Source organism: Cebidichthys violaceus, unplaced genomic scaffold, assembly GCF_023349555.1.
Source record: "Cebidichthys violaceus isolate CVI_PGR_0920_01 unplaced genomic scaffold, fCebVio1.0.p SCAF_1, whole genome shotgun sequence".
Classification (NCBI taxonomy): domain Eukaryota; kingdom Metazoa; phylum Chordata; class Actinopteri; order Perciformes; family Stichaeidae; genus Cebidichthys; species Cebidichthys violaceus.
In genome coordinates this window covers 12,442,177-12,465,869 of record NW_027176262.1, presented here as the reverse complement: position 1 = coordinate 12,465,869, position 23,693 = coordinate 12,442,177, and the positions used below count along the sequence as shown (strand labels likewise).

At 40.7% G+C, this 23,693-nt stretch overlaps 1 protein-coding gene across 7 annotated transcripts in view; it reads right to left on the bottom strand.

Moving 5' to 3' along the window:
• dock10 (dedicator of cytokinesis 10) overlaps positions 1 to 23,693 on the bottom strand; it is a 62,946-nt gene that overhangs the window by 20,316 nt on the left and 18,937 nt on the right. For 5 of the 7 annotated variants that reach the window (XM_068711023.1, XM_068710979.1, XM_068711015.1 and 2 more), the window contains exons 1-22: positions 21,304 to 21,740; positions 14,005 to 14,124; positions 11,258 to 11,347; positions 9,994 to 10,076; positions 8,259 to 8,331; positions 7,823 to 7,954; positions 7,368 to 7,502; positions 6,295 to 6,481; positions 5,242 to 5,330; positions 4,585 to 4,668; positions 4,257 to 4,415; positions 3,829 to 4,077; positions 3,604 to 3,726; positions 2,956 to 3,038; positions 2,715 to 2,837; positions 2,549 to 2,628; positions 2,220 to 2,407; positions 1,994 to 2,059; positions 1,767 to 1,859; positions 1,525 to 1,648; positions 1,277 to 1,398; positions 1,024 to 1,107 (exon numbers count right to left, since the gene is read on the bottom strand). In XM_068711023.1, the coding sequence (XP_068567124.1) occupies positions 1,024 to 1,107; positions 1,277 to 1,398; positions 1,525 to 1,648; positions 1,767 to 1,859; positions 1,994 to 2,059; positions 2,220 to 2,407; positions 2,549 to 2,628; positions 2,715 to 2,837; positions 2,956 to 3,038; positions 3,604 to 3,726; positions 3,829 to 4,077; positions 4,257 to 4,415; positions 4,585 to 4,668; positions 5,242 to 5,330; positions 6,295 to 6,481; positions 7,368 to 7,502; positions 7,823 to 7,954; positions 8,259 to 8,331; positions 9,994 to 10,076; positions 11,258 to 11,347; positions 14,005 to 14,124; positions 21,304 to 21,462 (2,646 nt within the window). In that variant the 5' untranslated portion in view covers positions 21,463 to 21,740. Of the gene's footprint in view, positions 1 to 1,023; positions 1,108 to 1,276; positions 1,399 to 1,524; positions 1,649 to 1,766; positions 1,860 to 1,993; positions 2,060 to 2,219; positions 2,408 to 2,548; positions 2,629 to 2,714; positions 2,838 to 2,955; positions 3,039 to 3,603; positions 3,727 to 3,828; positions 4,078 to 4,256; positions 4,416 to 4,584; positions 4,669 to 5,241; positions 5,331 to 6,294; positions 6,482 to 7,367; positions 7,503 to 7,822; positions 7,955 to 8,258; positions 8,332 to 9,993; positions 10,077 to 11,257; positions 11,348 to 14,004; positions 14,125 to 16,535; positions 16,734 to 21,303; positions 21,741 to 23,693 lie in introns of those variants that run through there. The other 2 variants (XM_068711006.1, XM_068710998.1) reach the window with 2 other exon arrangements.

Genomic DNA, 23,693 nt, shown 5'->3' with positions numbered 1-23,693 from the left:
CCAAGACATAGACTCTACCTGGACCCAAAGCCAATTTCTGATAAATTCGTGGCAATAAATAAAAGGCCTAATCTTCAAGGAGCGTTGTTTTTTCAGCTGCAATAGACCGCAGGCGCAGCTAATCCAGTTAGTACGGATACAGCTTCACTCAACTGAGCCAATCGAATCGATTGTTTACCGTGCGTAGACAGTTTGCTAGAGAGAACAACAGCATTAGAGTGACGTAAGAAAGAGATGGCAGCATGGACAGATGACTCTGCCACTTTCTGGCTACAGATCCTGTATGAGACTGTTTTCTTTGGTAGCACTCAAAGTAGCACTACACACCTTGACCATGTGCTTGGATTGACTTACAGCTGTCAGTCAGCTTTCTCCGATATGAAAATGTATTTTCCATAGAAGTTCAATGTGCCTGTATGTTAAAAGTATCCTACTTTGAAAGTTGATAATAAATGATATGAATGAATGAATCATATAAAAATATATTGAAAAGTACATTTCAGATTTTATTTGATAGATGTAGGTTAAAGGACGCAATTGAGAAACTTTGAGGTTCAGATTTTGCTTGGAGGAGATTTTAGTAACTGGACCTCTGGATACCCCTGACTTATACTATCCACTAATCCTCTTATTTGATTTGAGAAATCTAATGTTCATTTTATGTCCATTTTGCCATTCCACACAAGCAGATCCCACTCATTTGAATTATTTTGGAGAAAGCTGCGATGGAACAGCTAAGGAAAGGAAACTGGCCAATTATCTCGTTTTGGGGTTAAATGTTCTTTTGAGGCCTGACAGTGCATGTCCACATTCTAGCTCATTTTAACAAGGATGTTAAGGCTAAAACCAGCAATCCATTGATTTTCTATACCACTTCTTCCGTTTAGGTTCATGCAGAATTGTCACCTATCCGAGCATTCACAGCTCACACCTTGGACACATCGGCAGTCCATCACAGTATCAATAAACCGTGAACAACATAAAGAGAGCGAGGAGAGACTGCAGAAACCCAGATGGTTTTACCTGAGTGTATACTGTGGAGACGACATTGGTGGACACTTTGAAGATAGCTTTTCCTCCATCAACCCATTTCAGATCTGCTCCATTCTGTGAAAGGAAGAAAGTGAGGATGCCACCAACCCATGTTCATTCTCTTTCAACATTTATCCACTACCCTTCTTCTCACAGAAATTAATGTTTTCATTATTCATCACAATTTCTAATATTCATACACTCTGTATCTGTCCTTCTTTTCCCTTTCCTTCCTGTCTCTCACCTTGGTGTTGCTCGCTTCCTTGATGGCCAGGTATCCAGGTGGCAGATTACAGGAGATAGGGATGCTGAACTCCTGGGATGACAGACGACCTTCTTTGAGGAGAGGCAGCCAAGAATACCCCACTAAAAAAAGGTACACACGGATGGAAAACACAAAGTACTGAATGGTGGACAAGATCAACCACAAAAAAAACCCTGCTGCATAATAAGTTTCACTATATTATTGCTTCAGATCTGCCGCCAACTCACCTGGTGTCTCCAGGGTTTCTTTCCTCTTAGCATTCGTCTTGGCGTTGATGTCACAGGTGACGTGGTAAAAGGAGAAAAGAAGGTGATGCTTTTCATGAAGTTGAGTAGGAAGCTCAATCTTCACCTGGGAACACAAAGGCATGTACCGAGTTATATGATGGGCCTCAAGGGATGCTGCAGATTGGTGAGTTTTCTAGAAACACTTGTTTATGTTTTAAAGACTGCTGATGCCAAGCATTTACCTCATCATAGAAGTCTGGGTTCTGGGAGTGATGCAGGACTGTTGAACAGGCTGCTGTGGTGAGGACTGGACCTCCCGGCTTGCCGTAGATGCACTGGAAAAAATGTCAGTAACAGAAAAAGTCATGCTCTGCGAGTTTCTCATGATAGGCAGCATTTAAATGGAGAAAATAGAGTCGTATAAAAGCCAATAAATGTCACATCAGCATGTTTTTGGATAGCTTTCTACCTTTAAAGGTTTGGCAACTTCTTCGTCTGAGCAGCGAAACTCCACATTGACTGAAAGATTACGAGCCTGGGAACAAAAGGACCATTGTAACGTTAATTATTGCCAACAAACAAAAAACTGTGAAAAATAAAAGCATATGAAGTATGTAAAAAAACAAGAGGCACGTTGTTAGTGATTTTTTGGATCTAAGACTCTCAAATGATGCTTAAAAGCTAGCATGCTATACCTTGGCGAAGCTCTTCTGGCTGTCATATTTGAGGTGTTTAGGATAGACGTAGATGTGGTTTCTGTAGACGCGGTGCGGCTGCGTGAACTTGGTGGTGTCCTGGACAAACTCCTCCACCTCCACAGTAGGCTGGTGTTTGATCAGCTCCTCAAAGGGCTTCACCGGTACACAGGAGGATGTCACACAGTCTGAAAGAACAGAAAAGACAAGAGTTTCAAATGCATGGTAGAGTAGAGAAGTAGAAAGGGAGGAGGGGACAGAAAGGCAGCCGAATGGGAACATAAATGAACACAGACAGAGGGGAGGTATTGCCTAAAAAGTGGACATACTAGGATGCTCCAATGGAACGTGGTCGACTGCAATTTCCAGCGCCCCAGGAATAGTCTGCAGTTTGCTGGTCTTCTCAGCCCTGCACAAACAAAGGTTAGAGTTAAATGTCATAAGAACTGTTTATCTTGTCTTGGAGGAGCCGAAGTGACATTGTGTATGCCTTACCTCCTGTACTCAGATACCAGCTTAATCAAGTCATCTGTGGAAATCTTGTTGCTCTCCTGTTTGAAGAGAGGCGAGAATCGAGACTCTCTGTCCAGTGCCCCGTGGTTGTCCTTAAACACTGACCTATAATAGATAGACAGAGACATGCCGATTTTGGATAACAATTAGATCCTGTGGAGAGAACATGCTAAATACATTTTAAAATGTTTAGACAGCTGAGCTTCCAACCAGGGGCACTGACCTGACGGACCAGGCAAATGGCATACGGTACTTCCCCAGTTTACTACAGAACTGTTTGTTGGATTTCAGTATCTTCTGAACAGTCTGTACGAGACATAAGCAGAGAAAGAAGGGCAAAGGGAAATGTTAGCAAGACACCACAGCGGATATTTTATATTATACAATGGGATGGGATCAGCCCTAAATTCTAGTTGACCTAGACAGAGTGACAGACTAAATCAGAGGTTGTATAATACAGGCAGCAGGTTGAATGTCTGGTGATTCACTTAAACAAGTGAGCCATTTAAACAAGGACCACATGGAGCACAGCCAGCGGGGAAGCCAGGAAATGTCTTGGATAGGATGTCGGAAAAACCTAATTTCTAAACTATCCGACCAGACTGGCATTCAGTGATGAAGATAAACTCTGGCCTTACAGAAAAAAGATTTTATAAATGCTGTGCATTAAACTCTTGGAGTGCATTAAGCCATTTCTTGTACAATAAATGCCCTAACAGCATGTTTCATGAGACATTTTTGCCAGCTTGCTTCAAGAGATAAGACGATATAAAATGTTCAGCTTCGTATTGTTGGTGTCCATGTAATTGGTGTCAATGAACTCAAATATTGATGCAAAGTGAGAGTGACCATGAACAAATGACTGTCTGACCTTGCTGGAGTCTGTATTCTTGATATAAGGTTCTGCCCCACAAGCAATATTTCCCATCAGCACCTTTTCCACTCTTGCCACCATCACTATGTCCGTGTGGGGGTTGGTGACTGAGAAGATGGCCTACATGGAGAGCATTGGAAAGGCATATTAGACTCATCCACAAGTTAAATGCATTTTTCTTTGACATCTATAAAACATACTGCAGCAGTAACATCCTTGTACCTGTTTGGGAAAGGATAGCCAGTGCTCCAGGTCCAAGCTGAGGCAACAGTCTCCTGGCTTCTTCTCGGCAGGAGAGCACAGGCCATTTTCCTGACCTCCGACCCCCGTCACAGGACCGCCTATCCCGTTACAGCAGCTTCCAACCATCTGACGCACAGCCTCATGGTTGAGGTCTACGTGAAAGTCTGCGGACACCTTTCTCCCTTCTCGTACATCCAGCAGAGCCAGCGACACGAAGAAGGGTTCAATCTAGTGGAGCAGATTCAGCTCATTCATTCTCAGTTCCTTTACATATAAAACTGTCATATATTCACCCAGCAAAATAGCCCCTTTGACATGCTTTACCATATATTTCATTGAGACATATGAATGCAAAAGTCAGTATTGAAGCACTGAAAGTGTAAGAAGCACATGTTTCTAATCCTCACATTAGTGACTGGTCCAGTTTCACTCTCGTTGATGCAGCCCTGTAACATGAGGTTGAGTGATCGGCAGGTTATCATAAACCTTCTGCCCAGCTTCTCCTCAAACGGACGCACTGCTGCATTCTCAACTGAGGAATGTTCGGTCCGCGGGCTCCTCAGAACCTGTGGTTGGTTAAATACAGTTTCATTGAGAAGAATTAAAACCAACAATCTCATGAGATCTGGTTAAAAACATTCATGACAACAACGCATGATGTCAAAACATGATGTTTAGTTAAAACACTGCATCAAATAGAAAAATGGAAAAACAATGAAGACACTTGGTACATACTGGAGTATCAGGGTCCAGCGAGAACAGATTCAACCTCTCCTCTCTCCTGGCAGAGCGAATTCCTTCATCCGTTTCAGAGATATACTTTTACAGAAGAGATGGCGATAAAGACAGAGAGAGGCAATTAAAGAGCAACTTCATGCAAATAATAAATTGCTTATTATGAATTATAACATCAGTAAAAACAGCAAGGGTTTTCTTGGTCTTAAAGTGTTTTTTTGTGAACAAAGGCAGTTATGTTAACATTCTGTGTTTCTCATGAAAATGCACTGTGTGTATAAAAACATGGAAAATTCCTTCCTCATAAAAAATATTCACAAAGCCAACTTTTTGAATATCTGTATCAGCATTGTTTTCATCCATATTTAGTATTCTTTCCTGACTTTTGCTGACACATTGCCAAGCTTCTACCATCACCTACTGCTGATCGATGGAAAATATCAGGAATATATATTGCTTGTGTGCATAGATGTGAATCGTCATGACAAAACATTGCTCCATAGCGCCACTAATGGTCAAAATCTCCAAAGGGTACCTTTAAATAGACTGTTGTGCTTCGCATGCATGTACAGTTATCAGTAAAAGCGGTAACTGCAGGCAGTAACAGCAGAGGTATATTATCGTTTCAAAGAGAAGAGTTGACAGCTTATAGCCAACCTTTGCTAGCTCTGGATTGATGCCGTTCTCTGTAGTAGTATCTTCATTCTCCTGCAAACAGCAGTCACTCAACGACAGGTCAAACACATCTGGAGGGAGAACAAACACATTTAGGACTCCTGAGAGTGACTTCTGTTCATGAGTGATGACTGCCTCGATGGGAAAGTTTATCTAAGCAGTGCATTTTCCCAAAAGGTTAGATGCCATATCATATTTTATAAATAGGCAGCACACTAAATACACACTAACCAGAGTCAGCGGACATATATCCAGCTCAGAATTAAATATGACTCCATTTGTGGTATTTACGGGCAATAAGGCAGGCAGGCTTCTGCAGAAATATAACCTTCGTGTGCCTGGAGCACTTCTTCCCAATGGCCATGCCGAACAAAATGGCTCATTAATGGTAGGTCACCACACGCTCGCAGCCTGATTTAGAGGCATGCTAACAGACCACAGAGCCATGACGGCTGAGGCTATTACATCATCCCACCCCTTTTCACTGGGCCAAGTCTCAAAGGTCTGTCGGGGTGCGTTATGTTACAGGCCGTGGTCCCATGCCCAAGCTCTCACAGATAATTTTTAATAACAAGGTATGATGTATTTTACAAAGGTGGAGTCACTGGTTGGTGTCAGGCTTCATTTCCTGATGGTGATGTTGTGGATTGAGCCCTAACCTAACTGAAATTCCCAATTAAGTTAATGGCAAGATGGAGATTATTTAGTTTGAGTAAATCAGAGAGAGAGAGAGAGAGAGAGAGAGAGAGAGAGAGAGAGAGAGAGAGAGAGAGAGAGAGAGAGAGAGAGCAGAAGGTTAAATTGTTGCTGACACCGAGTATAAAATCGTACTCTCTCTTTAGGGCACGATGATTTATACATGTGATGGAATTATGCTAAAAATTTCCTCTCCTTAAATACCCCTTTTGCCACAAAATTACCATTTGTGCTTCCATCTACTTTACTCTTTCCAACTATTTTTTCAGTTCTCTCTCTCTCTCTACATCATAGATATACTTTGTGTATTCCTAAATACAAAAGCAGAACCGGTCTCACCCTGCCGATGGTCAGTGAGGTCCAGACTCTTGCGGTCAGGAGCTGGACCGTCGTGGGGACTGATCTGTAAGATGCGAGTCAACGTGCTAATCCACTCCTCCATGTCCTGCTCGCTCTCCGCGGCCAGCACGAAGTACGTAACCTCGTTCATCTTCAGCTCAAAGGCATGTTTCCTTAGACGGTTATTCTGTAGGGGGGTGAATGGAAGGATGGATAAGATAATGTGGTTACGCAACAAAACCAAAGCTTGGTTTTTGGAAAATTTGACTCTTTCTTCCACATGCAGTTTTTGAAGATCAATGCTGACTTATAAACTTAGCCTTGATTAGCTTAGTTTCTGGATCTCTAATGGATAATGAAACCTCTAAAAATATAAGAAATATCACCACATGTCACAAGGACATCTTAAATCATAAACATAAAATGATGGTTTGGGACATCTGCCATCCAACAGTCCAACTGTAGACTTTGATAGAGATATGGATTTATTTGACAATAATTAAAAGGTAAAGACTGCCATCACATACATTTAAAGTTCAGAGGACAAAAACTAAATAAACCAATGACAAAATTAAAGCAATTACTATAATTTTAACTGAACAACTGTCTTTAAACAGCATGCAGAGACATAACAATGGCACCATGAGTACAACTATGATCAAAATCAGAATCAGAATCAGAACCATTTATTGCAATCTAAGATAGCGCCGTGGACGGCTGTCTCTGTAATTTGGTGCTCATTGTTTTGTGTTGTTTTTGTTGTAAATACTGTTAAACATCATATAAAAGATAATACTTGCACAGTTAAAGTAAATTGTCACTTCTTATTACTTTTGTTTATAGAGTGATGGTCTGATGAAGGTCTTCGTGAACCCAGTAGATACAATATTTGATGCAATGGAATTAAATGTTTAGATGTTTTAATCCTTTTCTCTTTGCTGCTTTTTGCACCCAGCACATTCTTGTTTTGTGCAATAGTTTTAGAGGGATAGTAAATTTCTTTAAATATCCAAGTGTATAAATCTATAATATAGTTTCTGTTGTCTTACTAATATGAATGCTCTAAAACCCACCTGTACTACACCGGTGCACGAGTCAAGGAAGATGCACCCTTTTGGTTCCTTTGAGATCTTCTCGTCTTTGTAGAAGTTCATGATGTAGGAGTTATCTGTCAACTGGGTGAGCTGAAAATATCTCCTCTTGAATGACTGAAGACATGAAAAAAGATTAAAATACTGCATTAAGGACAAAGTCATCGGCAACTACAGTAATGATTTAAAAATATCACAGAAAACACAAAGGGGTTCTTCTTCAAATATTTTTGAGAAATCTTCCTTGAACTACAAACAGCAAAGTAGATGGTGATATACCCTTACATATATATGTCATCATATCAGAACAAATTTAAAGTTCAAACTAAGTTCGCCACCCGTTAGAGCATTTCAGCTGAAAAGGGGGAGGGGGGGTGATCTGAGGTCAAAAGGCAATAAAAAGGCAGGGAAAGGGAGAGCATCTGATATTTCCTCACCCGAACAGTGATGCTATTGTTGACGGTGCTGTTGAAGTTCCCTTTGTAGAGCCAGCCTGACCGAAACACACCGATCCCGCCACCACCACCACCTCCCCCTCCTCCTTTGGAAGAGGACAGGGAGGTCGTATCCTGTGAAACGCAAACACAGTCACAGTTATAGATACATTAACTTTCCATTCATCCCTCTGACACAGAGGAGCAGATGATCAATAGAGAGAGGGAGACTTTTCAAGACTCATCCTATCTTCGGATGGCCATTTGTCAGTCAAATTATGTTCATAAACAATGTGCCACTGAACTGTAATGAGCTAACCACTCTTGATAAGTATATTTTAACAGCTTCAACGCTGGGGTAAACTAATTTAAACAGGATGTCTCCAGATGGTAATGCATTCATTCTAAAAGCATTTGTCAGAAGATGGTCATTACTGACCTCATCCTTGTCAATGTCCTCATGGTCAATCTCAAAAGAATGGGATGGCAGCTTCTCTGCTTTGTACAGTTTCCTATAAAGGAATGGGGAAAGAAAAATGTGAAACTCTGATAATGAAATATATTGATGGAAAGAGAAAACAATTCAGAAATCAAATTTGTACACTCTATTTGAGTGGTGCAAATGAGTGTGGGTAGCTGACTCTGCTCCATCATTGTCTGTCAGCAGCCGACAATAGGTAGTCCTCACTCGATCCCGCTCCACTGATTTCACAGGCTGACCTGTCTTTGTGTGCGAGCCATGGGATAAAATGCCTTTGTGTGTGTGCTGTGAGCTGGAGACAGCTAGGCAGCAGACTGTGGAGGGTAACGCTGGAACCACCCTCTTCTAAAAGTCACTGTCGTAAAATCTGTCTGAAAAAAATCTCTTAAGGCGGCTGTGTTTAGAAGATTTCTGGAGATTCTGGCCTGACAGAGGAATGCTAATATTGTCCTCCACAGATGAGAAACGCTCCAATCAATCACAGTGGTAAAAACACCACATATACAGTAGCTGTAGATCTCTATTGTTTCCTGGTGTATTTCACTTCAACATGAACATATAACCCTTAAGTCTAAAGTTTATGGTTTGTTAGCTTGTCAGCCTTATAAACAAACAATGTTTGAGCTGGTATGCTAATTCCACAGCTGCAAAGAGACAACTAAAGTTGGTATGATTGTGCTCTAACTTGTGTTTAGGCTGAATCTTACTTTATAGTTCAGCTTGGATGTCAGTTCAGAGGTCATGTGAACTGACTGAAGGAGTACAGTGCCAACCCAGGGGACACAAGAGGGACATTCCTGTGGTTGAGAGCAGTAACTGCCGGGCCGCTCTGGGTCTGTCTCACTGGGACCGAAAAAACTCCAGTTGACTGAGTGACAGCCTGATTTAAATGAATGTCTGACGGACTGTTTGGGTGTCTGACTGGAGGATTGACATTTAGAAAACGGATCGAGGGAGCACTAAGAGTTAACATGTGTTAGGGTGGAAAATCCTCAGTCTTCCACTCTGACTTTTTCTCACTCAACACCTGCCACCACCTTGTTCTTGTTAATGTCCTCCAACCTCAGTATAACAAATTGTGGTTATCCTAGATGTTAGGGGCTACTTCTGCGTCTGGTTGTTCAGAAATCAAGTCAGTAAGTCAAACAATTCTGAATCCATATTTTTTTTAATCACATTCACTTCCATATTGTCATGAATTGAAAAATAAAGTACATACAAAAGCAACTGAACATGAGAAAATATGCTTCACGGCAGTTTATTAACATGAGAACTCAGAGTTTTAGTACCAATATCGAAAAGTTACCTTTTCAATACCTTACTATGGGAAATACAGAAAGACAGATTGTCTTTTGTGTAGACATATTTCAGACCAAATATGTGTTGTGACCAAATAAGAAACTTAAAGTGAAAGAAATGGTTCAGACATTTTGGCACAAACACTTCTTTGCCTTCCTGCTGAGAGTTATATGAGAAGATTGATACCACTTTCAAATTTGTAGGCTAAACATGAAGCTACAAAGGAGACGTTGTTGTTGTAAAGAAGGGGAAACAGCTAGCCTCACTAACTAACACTTAATTTATTGTTTGTTTAATCCCCCCAAAAATCACAGTGTAAAATGGACAAGTTGCTTTAAATCCCATAAAGCAGACACAGTTAAGAGGGTTATTGTGTAAACGCAGAGTATATTACCTGGGCAGCAGGCGGTAGTCTCCAGCATAGTCGTCATACTTGAACTGGACCACATTTAGGTCCGAGTTGTAATACTTACAGGCCTGAAGGAGAGGAAGGAGATTAAGTTGAATGTGATTAAATATGAACTTTCTAAAAACGATGGGCTCTCTGGGAGCCCAGGGGCAGCTGGAACGTCTGCAGACAATGAAGAAAGCTACACTACAGTGAAAGTACAGCCAGACACCAGCTCTCCTGAGGGCCTAGTTACTGATGTGCAGGCAAAGATTCATCATTACAGTATCTAAATTATTTAGGAACTGAATTAAGACTCTGTCCCAAAGGAATCTACAAATAAAGATATCGTTCCGTCTTTATAGATTTCTTGTCTGTCTCACGCGTTAAAATAGTACTCTCATAGGTTGCTCTCACTGTAAGTCATCTCTGCCCCTCTCTCTCTCTCACACACACACACACACACACACACACACACACACACACACACACACACACACACACACACACACACACACACACACACACGTCACAAAGGCAGTTTCACATCCCCTCATGTGACTGCTTGTTGAACGCTGTGTCGAGAACGTTCTCTTTCATCCTTTGGTTTAGAAAGATCTCGATCTGATGTTTACAATGTCACAAATTAAAAGCAGACCAAACATATTATCATCTACAATATCAACCTCTGACAGGAAAGCACACACACACACACACACACACACACACACACACACACACACAAACAAACACAAAGAAAGTCAGACACACACACTATTCTCCAGTGAGCTGTGACAGTACTGTCTGGGGAGTTTCCGTCTACTCAGGGCTCATTTTAGATCGACCATTCATAATCTCAAGGGCTCAGTGGAGAAATCATATCTGATAGCCCGAGCCCAGCCAGTCACCCACACACACACCCACCCACCCACCCACACACACACACACACACACACACACACACGCACACGCACACGCACACGCACACGCACACGCACACGCACACGGGCACACAGGCACACACACACAAACACGGGCAAATACACATCAAGACATGCACACACATCTGAGTTATTTTAGAGGCCTGGTGAAATTGCTCCACCGGTATCAGGATGTCCTACATTAAGAACAGCCTTAACTGAAAAACCTAACCACCACCAACTGAAATCTTATTCCTATCAAACCACAGCGGCTTCAGTCATGTCCTGTACACATGAGGATACATGTGGGCAAACACACACACGCACACACACAAACACACGCTCATTACCTGTCTGACCAGCAGACATTCAGCTTGTAGTTCTGCCCCCTCAGGAACAGTCGACTTGAGAGTCCGTCTCTCCTGAGGCACAGTGGATACCTGGAGGGATAAAAAAGGGAAGGAACGGTTAACATAATAAAAGATGTGTCATGGTGAGGTGAGTCATCTCGGCTGAAATAAAAAAACACCTCCACTTACATAAAAATAATATTCTTAAATGACATCAAACATTAACCACCAGGGAAAATGAGCAGAGGTGCTATTTCACAAAGAAATGCGAAGCTGTCATATCAATTGATCACAGGACGAGATGTTTGAGGATCTGGGTGGTTTAATAAGAAATGATCCATCCATCCATCTTCTCTCTAGGTCAATCACTCTGGTCAGGTAATATAAAAATGATGGCTACCAAAAATGTTTCTCTCGCTACACATACAATTAAACCATTGTTGTAAATCTAAGGACATTGTACAGATTAAAGACTAAATAAGTGGAGAAACATAATGTTTTAATGATTTGATGTGAACCAAATGGATAATATGGCCTTCACAAACACCTGATCTCAACAGAATTGTCAAGTCAAGTAAATTTTACAAATATAATCCAATATCACCAATCTTCCGCAAGTGGCTTTACAATCTGTACAGCATACAACACCCTCTGTCCCATGACCCTCGCTTCAGTCCAGATAAGGAGAAACTCATCCAAAAAAGGAACAAAAACCTCAGGAGGGGCAACTGAGGAGGAATCCCTCTTGTAGGACCGACAAATAGACATGCAAGCTAACTGACATGTTAGAGAATATCTCTTGTATGAATGCTGTTCAGCTTAAGAATCTAAAGTTGTTCTGGAGGCCAACACACTATTCTACACTTAAAGTTGTTGTTGTATACTGAATATCTGTATATTTAACTGTATATAATCACAGCACGAACAAAACTTTTGCTTCTCACCACATAACTCTTGCTGGTAAAACCAACCAGATAGAAAACAATTAAATTTATGAATTTGATTTTTGATCAAAGGCATCTTTACTGTATGAAACAATGGCCTCTGTATTTCGTAAAGACATTCGTGGTCCCCAGAGGATGCATCTTAATCTCTTTCATTTTAATTTTAATTTTGCATCTAGCACCACCAGCAGGTCAAAATTGCACTTTGTCCAATATGTCCAAACCTTTTTGAAATTCTATTCCGCCTCAGCTGTACTTGATGTAAAGCAAAGGTTAGCCTACAAACACACTAAACTAGAATAATGAACACCTACGCAGCTTAGCATCAGCATGCAACAATGTCATTGTGAGCATGTTGATGTTAGTATTTAGCTTGAAGCCCTTTGTGCGGTGTCCGGCACAGAAAATGTAAAGAAAATGATGGAAAAGCTGGAAAAACATTGTTCTCATGAACATTTCATTGGTTACTTATTCATGGCAGCATTATCTAGTGCAGATTCTAGTTACTTCATCTGTGTCTAAGAACAGGAGAGCTACTAACATGGCTGTAGACCAAATTTTTCTAAAAACTACACACACATTACATTTATGAAGTTTGGCCTCTGCATTTAATCCCATCCTAGGCATTTAGGAGCAGTGGGCTGCTGTAAAGAGCCCTGGAAGCAACTTGGGTTTCAGTGTCGTCTTATTTATTCGAGTCATTTATCATGAGCAATAATTTGAGAGGACATGCACAAACGTAGTATATAGATGTCATATTTTTTTCCTTCCTCTAGAAATAGTTTCTGGCCAGCTTTATTGCAGTGGAGATAGATAATCCAAGTCAAATCCCTTAATATGTATTTTTCTCGGACACTGATTATATCTAGAACAAATAACCCAAACTATGAATCATGCAGCTTTAAATATATAAAGCATATGTTATGATCCATGAAACAGAAAAACACATTCACTCTTTAAGGTGCACATTTATACTCTTCCAAGTGATTTTGCAGAATAGGAATGAAAATAAGTCAGCAGTAAAGATCTCTGTGTGTGCACGGAGACAGACTTTGATTTCTACAACCCAATCAGCCGGAGCACTGAGCTCACGAACCAACTGGCAAAGAAGCAGATCTAGTAAATGCCTTTTGTTCATTAGCAATGCTCAGCCAAGCCACTTTCAGTTACAATTATGGAAATTGACTGTAGGCTGCCTCCACAAGCACTGACACAGAGACAAAGAAAATCAGAGGAGATTGTGTTGTAGCCAGACCGAGCTGGGAACCAGCAGAGTCGAGCATTAAAGCTACAACTCCACAAGCCAATGTTTCCCTTTACCACAAGCAGCCAATTAGGTCATCTTAATGTGCAGGGGATCCGCGTTTGCAGAAACGCATTAGCACCGTAATAAAAGTACTAATGAACGAAGAGCTAAAGGCAGCGGGGAGAATAAATTGTTTACTGTAATTAAAAGGCCGCAATGCTCAACATGCATGATTAGTGTGAATAAGTGTGTGATGCTGATGCCACATGTTGCATTGCAAACAATGTATCAAAATAAGAAGTGATGACTTGTACTATGTTCCCGTTTACTATGTAGTGTACTCTATTTACTGTCCGCCAAGGGTCTGAATTATATAGTATCGTAACAAGTTCTCACAATAGAACAGAAAAAAGTAATATCTATTGCGAGTACACTGCTTTCTGCCAGCGATGCAATGTGTTGCATTTCATAGATACCAAAATCTACGGTCAACCAGGATTGGACTTCATTAACCACTGCCCCATAAGGTCCCCGCATACACACAAACACACACTTACCGTGAAATCATGGTCGGGGAATAGGAGCAGGTCTCTGAGAGGGTCTTCCTTCAACTCGTCTCCCAGTTCAGAAATGACAGTCTCATAGTCAAGAGGATCAATCAGCTTCGGCTTCTCTTGCTGCAAATTGAAAAACACAGAGACATTTGATCAGTATTCACTTGTATCAAACCTCAATGGAGATATTGATTCATATTAGTTTTAAACCATTATTATTTATTGTGCTTTTGGATTTTGTTTATTCTATGTAACATCTTATCATGTATCTGGACCCTAAGTCTGTAATAAAGTTTTGATTGATTGAATATAATACTAAACGATAAGATCCAATAACATATGACACAATGCAATACGATATGTCCAGCATTGAAAAATGTCTAGTACTGTAAGTTGACATTGAATGCTTGGTCAAATTAATTTCTTGATGAGTAATATTTTCAAACTTTAGACTATATTCTAAATCTCTTTATTTAACACTTATACAGTGAGCAGTTTGTCATTTTTAGTTAAATTTGTTAAATAAAACATGTTTATATTCCCCAGAGACTGTTTTGGCCTCTGCACTGTAATTTCAGTATCGTTTTGCCACCAATATTTTCACAACCCTTCTCAAAGTTAATTCTATTTCATATCTCATATGTATGACCAGATATTGTAAGAGCAGAAAAAAGACAAGAGTAAAAGTACATTTGTGTTCATGAACCACATTCTTGCAGCATACATATTATATTAAAAGCAGTATCCATGACAGCGACAGTCATGACATTTCCTGTGTTTTGCCATGACATCAACAGGACCTAAATAGTTGTAGAGGAAGTAGCTCTACAGTACAGTTGAAGCGAGGCTGTGATGCACCACACCTACAAATACATATTTATGTAGAGTTGTTTTAAATTAACTGAGATTAAAAAGAGAAGTATCAGATACCTGAATCATGGTACATGTTGTGTGGATTTTTCAGTAAATAAAAACTTCAATATACGCAACCAGACCAACATATTAACATTGAATGACCTCAAACATGAAAACACCACATACAAGAGTTCAACAGTCGCTTCTATATGTGAATGCCTGTTCTCACAAACCCATTTTACACGCTCAGTATATAAACCACCAAACTAGAACTTCAGACAAAACAATCCATTACACACTAACTTTCTCTTTTAAAGGGTTATGTGAGTAAAAGTCAATAAAAAAATATTTTAAACATGTGTTTTACAGAAAGAAGACAATGGTAAATTACTTCTGTCATTCAGAGAATAGCAACAGAGCAGCAAAGTGAGAGCTGGAGCAGGCTGTGGTGAGGAAGGTAGAGGAAGTAATGATCTCTGGTTTGGTTCACACGCACACAGTGCAGACCGGGGCTTTTACCCACCACTGCTACTTTAACACTCAGAACAGGCCTCTTGGTGCACGACCAAGAGAGAGCCCAGAGGAAAGAGGCAAGAACGTAACTCAACCCAAGGTGATCTATGTTTTAGGAAAGTCATCTGTCTAAGTCTGGAACTTGCCACCCATACTTTATGCTGTTAATATTTCCCCCATGCAGTGTTAAAAAGTAGCATGCTGAATTACACTTTCAGCTCAATTTTTATCTAGAGTGATATTTTCTAGTTTTTAGTTCCTAGTCCAACTTGTATTACACACTTGTTTTTTCGATCATAAGTACACGATTCATTTATTGGCCAAAAATGATTGTCAACAGTCATTACAATTAATTAATCAATTAAATGAATTAGGCAAAAAATCACTGTAAATGAAATGTCTTTAAGTGTTGCACTGTTGGTCAGCTAAAACAAGGTTTCTGAGGGTTTCAACTTGTGCTCTGAGAAATCATGATTTTTTTGGGGGGGTACTTTCTGACATCTTAGTGACAAATAATTAACCAATGAATAAAAAAACAACAATGCCAACAGAAATAATCATGAGTTCTTAGCCCTAATAGCTAATGGGTAAACCAAAGAAAACGCTTCTCTGCGCAGTAATTGTTAGCATGTAAATGACATGAGATTCAAACTGATAAATGACAGATGAAAGCAGGCAGGTGAGTAGATAAAGCTTTAGGTTTTGTGACTCTCTGACCTGTGTGACGTCAGTGTTAACGTTTCAGGGGAAAGTCTTTGGCTTTGGCACAAGCTGACATCTGACAAATCCAGTAATGTACCATTAGCTCTGCTAGGTGTGCATGATTAATACACACATCATTTAGTTTGAGTATTCTCTTCAATCTGGCTCTTCCTGTCACAGAGCCTAGCTCACTGTAGTGTAACAAACACATCTTCAAAAGGGGAGGAAATGAAAAGCACACAAATATCTCGAAACACATTACATTACAGAATAATGGCCACTGACTGTGGTCTTCAATGATTAAAGCTGTATAAATCACAATTAGCACTATGACTGACAGCATATGAACATGTGTAAGTCACTGATAGTAAACTGTAGCCATGTGATAGTCAATAAATACTTGTTGAGAGTTGTAATGCAGCGTGAATGTGACTTGGCGGAGACAGAAAGAGACAAATACATACAATACTCAGCCGGGTGAAATCCGATCGCACTCGTTTAGACTTTATTTTCCTCCTGAAGGTGATTTTACTCCTGAAGCTCATTGCGAGGAGAATAAAGTGTAAGTGTGTACAATATTACACAAAAAAGCACCAGAACTTCCACTATCTGGAGAATAAAAAAGGTCAAAGCTAAATTAAAAGTGAACTAAACAAAACGCACATCACAGACATGTGCTCTATCAGAAGCAGAACTAACGCTGAGAGGGATTGTGAGTTTGTGTCAGTGCACGTGGATGTAGAGGAAGTTGATGTTTGGTGTCCAACACACTTCAGCGCACACACGTAACCACACACTCCCCTGCAAACGAGAATCTAACCAACCAAACGTTTCTATTCATCATACTCTCAATGTCTTTCGTTTTCTGACAATTCAGCTAGACAAGGCAATACACTATTATCTGTAAGCAATTTAAGAGTAACAGCTATAAGACAATACATTTTTAACACTTCATATTACTAACCGTACAAATAGTCAACCCCTCAGCTAAACACTATCATGTACCCACACACACACTCAAAGTAAAACTCTCATCATCTTATCTGCCTGTCCAAAAGTATCAACAGTGCACCGTCAACCCCCACATGCACACAAACATTATGAACTAGCATGCAAACCATCAACTTCCTGTTCTAAAGCTAACCTGTCCTAATCCTCCACACAAAACTGTCTGCAAGCCGGTGAATGTACAAAAAGACATATACAAAAGTATTCACTCATACATGGAACGCAACATCAACTATAGCCTTTATATCTATATTTGTACATACACAGACACTCACTTCCCCAGATTAAACCTCATTGCAGAACAGAGATCAGTACACGAGGAAACAACTCCTGATGATGGAACAAATATATATACTTGCTGTTAACACGTTACATAATGCGCCGCCATTCGGCACAGTTTCTGAAATGACGCATGAATGTATTTTTCAATGCTGTGACTAAGCACCACGAATAAAATCTCATTCATCTCAAATGTGTTGGGGGAGAGGCGGCGATCTTAGCTACATATCTCAAAACCTGAACAAACAAATCCAGAACTATCTTCCACAAGAGATAAAAAAGAATATAGGTTCTTGTTTTTTTGTAATTTGTTTGCACTGAGCCTTTAAATATATATTAGATGTGTAAATGTAGAACTGTACATTGGGAATAAAGATAATCTTTTTAAAGTACAAATCTGAGGCGGCTAATTACAATAGTTTATAGTATGTGGAGGTTACGTCAGTTGGCAGTTCAAGTGATGCAAAGTGATAGACAATTTTGAGGTCAAATGTAATGGAAATGATGTGTGTGAAAAGTTTGTCATCTGTTTCGCTTTGAGCTTGCAGCTTGCTATTTGTGAGACCTTATGAATTATCCAAGATAAAACTACAGTATGTCCCGTGACTGCAACTCTAATGTTCATGAGAGAGTGGAACAACAACCTGCAAGTCTATCTGGACAAGACGTTTCTAAGTAAAGCATTCATCTTAATCTACTGTAGGTTTTTCTAATTTAATAAGTTTGAACTCTTTGATGTTTTGCATCTGAGACAGTGAATCATAATTATGCTCTTAGCGCTGCACTCCTTCAAAGCCATTTAACGTCTGGAGCTCAACCTCCCTCCTCTTTTTTCACCCTTTTCCTCCCTCCATCCGTCCTCTGTTCTGCAGCTGCCTCCATCCCTTCCTCTCATCCCCTCCTCTCCCGCTTCCTCTTTTCATCAAACATCCTCAGCAACGCACTCCTTTATTTTTTCTTCCTTTGATTCTCTCTCTGTCTCTTCCCTGATCCCTTGTTCTCACCCTATTTAACATCCCTTTTAACATCACTCTTTACTCCTCTGTTGTTCTCCCTCCCTCTTAGCAGGGGTGAGATAGAATGGGTGTTGATGTTGGTACCCTGCAGTTGTGTGGAGGGCACAAATAGAGCACTGGACTGGTGGCTCACAGCATAACTGTGTACAAGAGAACGAGACAGAGGGAGAGGAGGGTGGGGTGGGGTGCTCTGAATTGGTCAGAAGGAAAAAATAAGAGCAGAATCAAAGTTGTGAAACGATTACGACAAAAATGGGGAGAATTGACAGCATTCAACTCTTTGCACGTAATGCACACAAGCTGGTCTGTGTCATTCTCAAGCACAGATTAAGGGCTAATCATCCTTTTAGAGGAAAGATGTGAGGAAAGAGAGACAAAAGCGGAGAGAGGGGGAGTTTTGAGGAAGAGAAAGAGTATGAAAGATTGATAGGGAGTATGAGAGAGAGAGACAGAAAGGGGGGAGAGAGGGGGACAACTGGGACAGAAACGAGGAGAAGACACCAGACAGAAGTCATCTGCTTTACATCATTAGAGCAATGCAAAGTCTAAGGAGAGACACAGTGGGACTAATGGGCATTCATACGTCAAAGAGAAGTCGCTCATCTGATGAAAATTACTCTTCTTCTTTAGTAAGGCCAATATGCTGTGTTGAGTAATGGTAAAAAAGATAATTAACGTTTTTCTAACTTTCCTGCCTGCTTCCAAAACACACCACACAGTCTTTGCGTTGGCTGTTTACTTAACAAATCTCTTTTAGATCGTCCATTCAGCTGTGAGGTTATTCCACAAAACCATTAACAGCCCTCCTTCTGCAGTGAATGGACAAATAATTCCCCGAATCACACATCCTGTCAACGATCAATTAACCAACCAGTAACACATTATCGAATGACACTCAAGAGGTCGACACCAAAGACAATTGACAGTGTCCAAAGAGAGACCAGAGGGTTTGCATTCTTTCCCTGACCACAGTGTGAGTGACTGGGTGTTAGATAGAGTATCAAGCTTGGAGGGGTGGAGGTTTAGGAGGCCCGTCTGACAGCTATAGGGGACAACGTGGAGTATGTGTTAGACCCCTACACTAGAGCCCTTGATGGAAGCCATGGTTAAGAGACAAATTTCTTATAGAAGTCTTTCTTAACAGTTTTACCTTTTATCCTGACGATTGTGAACAAATCACAGACCAGTGGTACTATTCTTGCTCAGTTTAAAACTGAAAATACTGACCCACTTTTGAAGAAACCCTTCCTCGATCAAACAGTGTTGAAGAACTGAAGATCAACTTCCAAAGACTTCTATCAACCAAAGTTATTGTAGATGATTGCGTCATCATCGTTTTAAGACGTTTCCTGAGCATAGTTAGGAGATGGCACATATAAGTTATGAATGACTTACTACTAACAGCTGGCAGTTTTAGTTCTATAAGATCACAGCTGTGCATTTGACACTACAGATCAATCAATTAACTGAACATCTTTAACAATGGGTAGAAATATCAGCAAAGCTGACTTTGACTTTAGAGTTCCCCAAGGTTCAATACTTGGGCCTTTACTATTCTCTGACTTTGTTTATACTCAGGCATGGCACCTTAGCCTGAGCCTCCACAGACGGCGCAAATGTGAATCAATTGTGATTAACTGTAAACTCAAATCTCATACCCATGGACTACTTTATTGCCTTCATAAAAGCCCTATAAAGAAAGAAGTCAATGTTTTAAAAAAAATATTTATCAAATTTTTAAGACCTCAGACTTCTAAAGCCACTAAAAAACAAATTGGCCATCTTTTTTAAATCTTTCAACATGTTTATAGTGCTTTCTTCAGTGAACTACGTATGTCTACGTCTCGAACGCTCGCACCTAGTTACAAAAATTCAAAAGGTGAACGACCAAGTGTCGCGACCACTTGCATTTTTTGGAGTGTGGACCTTGTGCCGGCTTCCCTACGGTGAGTATAATCCACGCTTTACTCTGACATGAAAAACCATGTTCTCATGCTACAAAAGATCAGCAAAAGGCAGAGTTAGTGCACTAGTTTATAGTAAAGAATGGCCTACAGTACAAGAATCAGCAGGCAAACATGACCTTGGAGTGTAAACCATTATGACTCTAGTTTGCAACAGAGACCAGAAAAACAGGCACCAGAAGGTTTATGGAGGGAAAGAAACAAAGGGGAACCAGAAGGGGTGAGTGCAAAGATCCCACCATGCCAAAACTGTAACATTTTTTCCACTAGGTTTACAAAAACCAGGGTCTCTCTGGGAATAAAAAAAATCTGGCCAACACTAGTGGATACAGATACCAAACAGATGTACTGACTGTACTAAGATGAAAAGTTGGTAGAAACAACACACTTTTAAGCAACTTCTTCATCAATTCCTTCATTCAGTCATTCATTCTCAGGCAAATAACATTTTATTCATGGTGCTTTTTGAATAGCTATTTTTATCATCCTTTCTGTTGACCATATGCAGAGTTTGCAGATTTTTCCCACAGAAACTAGACTCCTCATGTCTGACCCCACCATCCCCCTCTATTCTCCTCCCTCCATTTCCGTCCTTCTGCCTCTCAGCTGTGAAGGGAAACAACCAGGCCCCAAAATCACTGATCATACATCAACCTCAGCAAAGAGAAAAAGAAAGAGGCAGTTAAGAAGAGAAAGTTGACAGGGAAAGTTTACTCTTTTATAGAGATAGCAGAATGCCGAAATCAAGAAAAGAAACTTTATACACATGGTAAAAATTACTTTAACTTTTTTTGTTCAGGACTTCCATCCGTCCATCATTGCAATTAAAATGGACAGAAATATACGCTAATGCACATCCAAGTATGTTCTACACCCACATGCTGTAGCCCACTCTACCTGTCCACACATGCATTAGGTAGAAAGGCAGAGTTAATGGGAGCTGCAAGTGCATTAGTGATGGTTACCATTACAATGATGGTCAGAGGTGAGGTGGTAGTGGTGTAACCCTCTAGGGTGGGAGTGGCAGCATCCAATGACATCTGGTCCTGTCGTGAACACATGTGACCGCAGTCGGCCCCGCCCACTGAGCGTAGGAGCAGGACCACACTCGCCGAACAACCCATAATCCACTGCTCTTGACTCCTCGTCCAGCCTGATCCTGTCCAGCAGTATAGGCTTCACCTGCACTGAGGTTCCTCGTCTATCCCAGTCAACCTGAACTCAAGTGTCCGCCCTGATGACACAGTCCAGTTCAGTCCAGCCAGCCCCTGGTCCAGCCAGTGGTGCTGTGTTCTGTTCAAGCCCAGTAGGATAACCGAGACACCATCCTACTCGACCCTCCCCAGTCTTACTTCCCCAGTTCTGATTTGCAAGCTTTCTGTTTCTTTCCTGTACTGCTCTAGTCCAGTCTCCAGCTCCTAATGTTGCTGAGCTTACACACTGGCAGCCTTACACGGCTCCCTCTCTTTCCCCCTCTCTCTCTCTCTTCCTCTAACACACACACACACACACACACACACACACACACACACACACACACACACACACACACACACACACTCTGACAGCAGCTGTGCACGGTTCAGCCCAGCCCAGCTCACCCAACAAATCACAGTCTGCAATAGCTGTCAGCTGACCAGAACCAGCTGCTGCATGCACGCACACACACATACAAACCTACATCATTTTTCAGATTTTCATTCTGCAGCACTCTCCTCCACCATTTTTCCTCCCAATAACATCAGTCCTTTCAAGTCGCAGTTCCGTTGGCTGTGTTTGTGCATTCGTGGTTTGTGCACTGAAGACAGGCACATGAATCGCAGACATGCTGTCCCACACTCTGATTTGGTAAAATAAACTGTTGCTTTAAAAAAATGGGAAAAAAATAAAAAGGAAAAGATTCAAATGTGTTTGTTTTAATGCATATGCATGTGTTCCCTACAGTAAATCAAGCTTGATGTTCCAGAGTGGAGGTTGGCAGAGTGTGTGTGCAGCTCCAGGCAGAGTGTTGGGGCGTGGTGAGAGAGGCTGTTGAACAGAAAGTGGATAGAAAGTGGGGAGTGGGTGGCTTTATGGATGAAGCGTGGATGTGGAGATTTAGTTCTGTAGAGCTGACATGTTAAATTCCTGCGACTTTGGTTCAGCACATAGACAGGCAATAGGACACTGACTGGGCTTTTGGTTAAATCTAGAACTACTTCATTTATACAATTCCATTACAACAGCTCTGGTGTCCACAAGTGCCACTCTAATTGTTCCCATGTCACCGTAACATCTGGTTTAGCTTTATTCTTCATGTGCCATTTTCACTGTGTGTGGCTAAATTGAAAGAAATAAAGAAATGTGCATTTTGAGAACAAAAAGGGTTTTCATATGTTTTGCAGCCATTTGAAATTCTTCTCATTATAAAATTACCCTTTGTATTCATTGCCAGTCGTACTTGCAGAACCAGAGGTTGTCCAAAACATAGATATTTTTGAAAAATATGGATGTAGCACCAGTTTTGTCACCCAGAGGTTTCTGAAGGTACGCTTTGAAGCCTGAATTTTGGTTTACTGTTCTTTGCCATCTTTGTCAGTCACTGGAATTTAATTTAATTTAGTTAATGGGGAGGTGGTGGAGCGAGACAGGGACAAGCACAACAAACTGAATATGACAGGCCGAGACGACGGTCAATCAAACACTGCCCAAAGCATACTTCTCAAATAAGCAGTAATATTTCCTAAATGGGACAATGGTTGTCAAGATCACCACCAAAACACACAAAAGAGGAAATCATTTAATAATTCACTGACTCTATTAAAAGAGAGAAGTTGGAAGATTTTTCAATTGACATCAACACAGTGAGTTTCATGGAACTATTAGAGAAACTGCACCTCAAAGGATGTCCACAACTGTCTCTTTCTGTTATTATTGGTGAAATATGACACAAAATAATCTCCACAACTAAATGGATTAAGATAATAAAAACCCAATGGAGAAAAACGTAGTGTTATAGTGATGAAAATGTGTCTTTTTTTTCTTAGCTTATGAAAAGTTGATGTTTTTGGAGCATCACAGAGATTACCCACACGAAGGGTCATTTGGGGGAAGGTTTTTTTACATAATCTACCCATAATATATTTAGCTTGACTGTTTGCATTGTTTTCAAAGGCTGTCGGTAGACCTGCAATCAAGTGACACATGATGTATAGGCGATGACTTTGCACACTCTCAGCCTCCTACAGAGAGGAGGAGGAAACCATGGTGACGTTGTTAGGTCATGATTAAGGGCATTAGTGTTCATGTCAATGTGGCAGAATACCCCACCCCCCCACCCACATAAATGGTCATTATTATAATGCTTTACATAGCT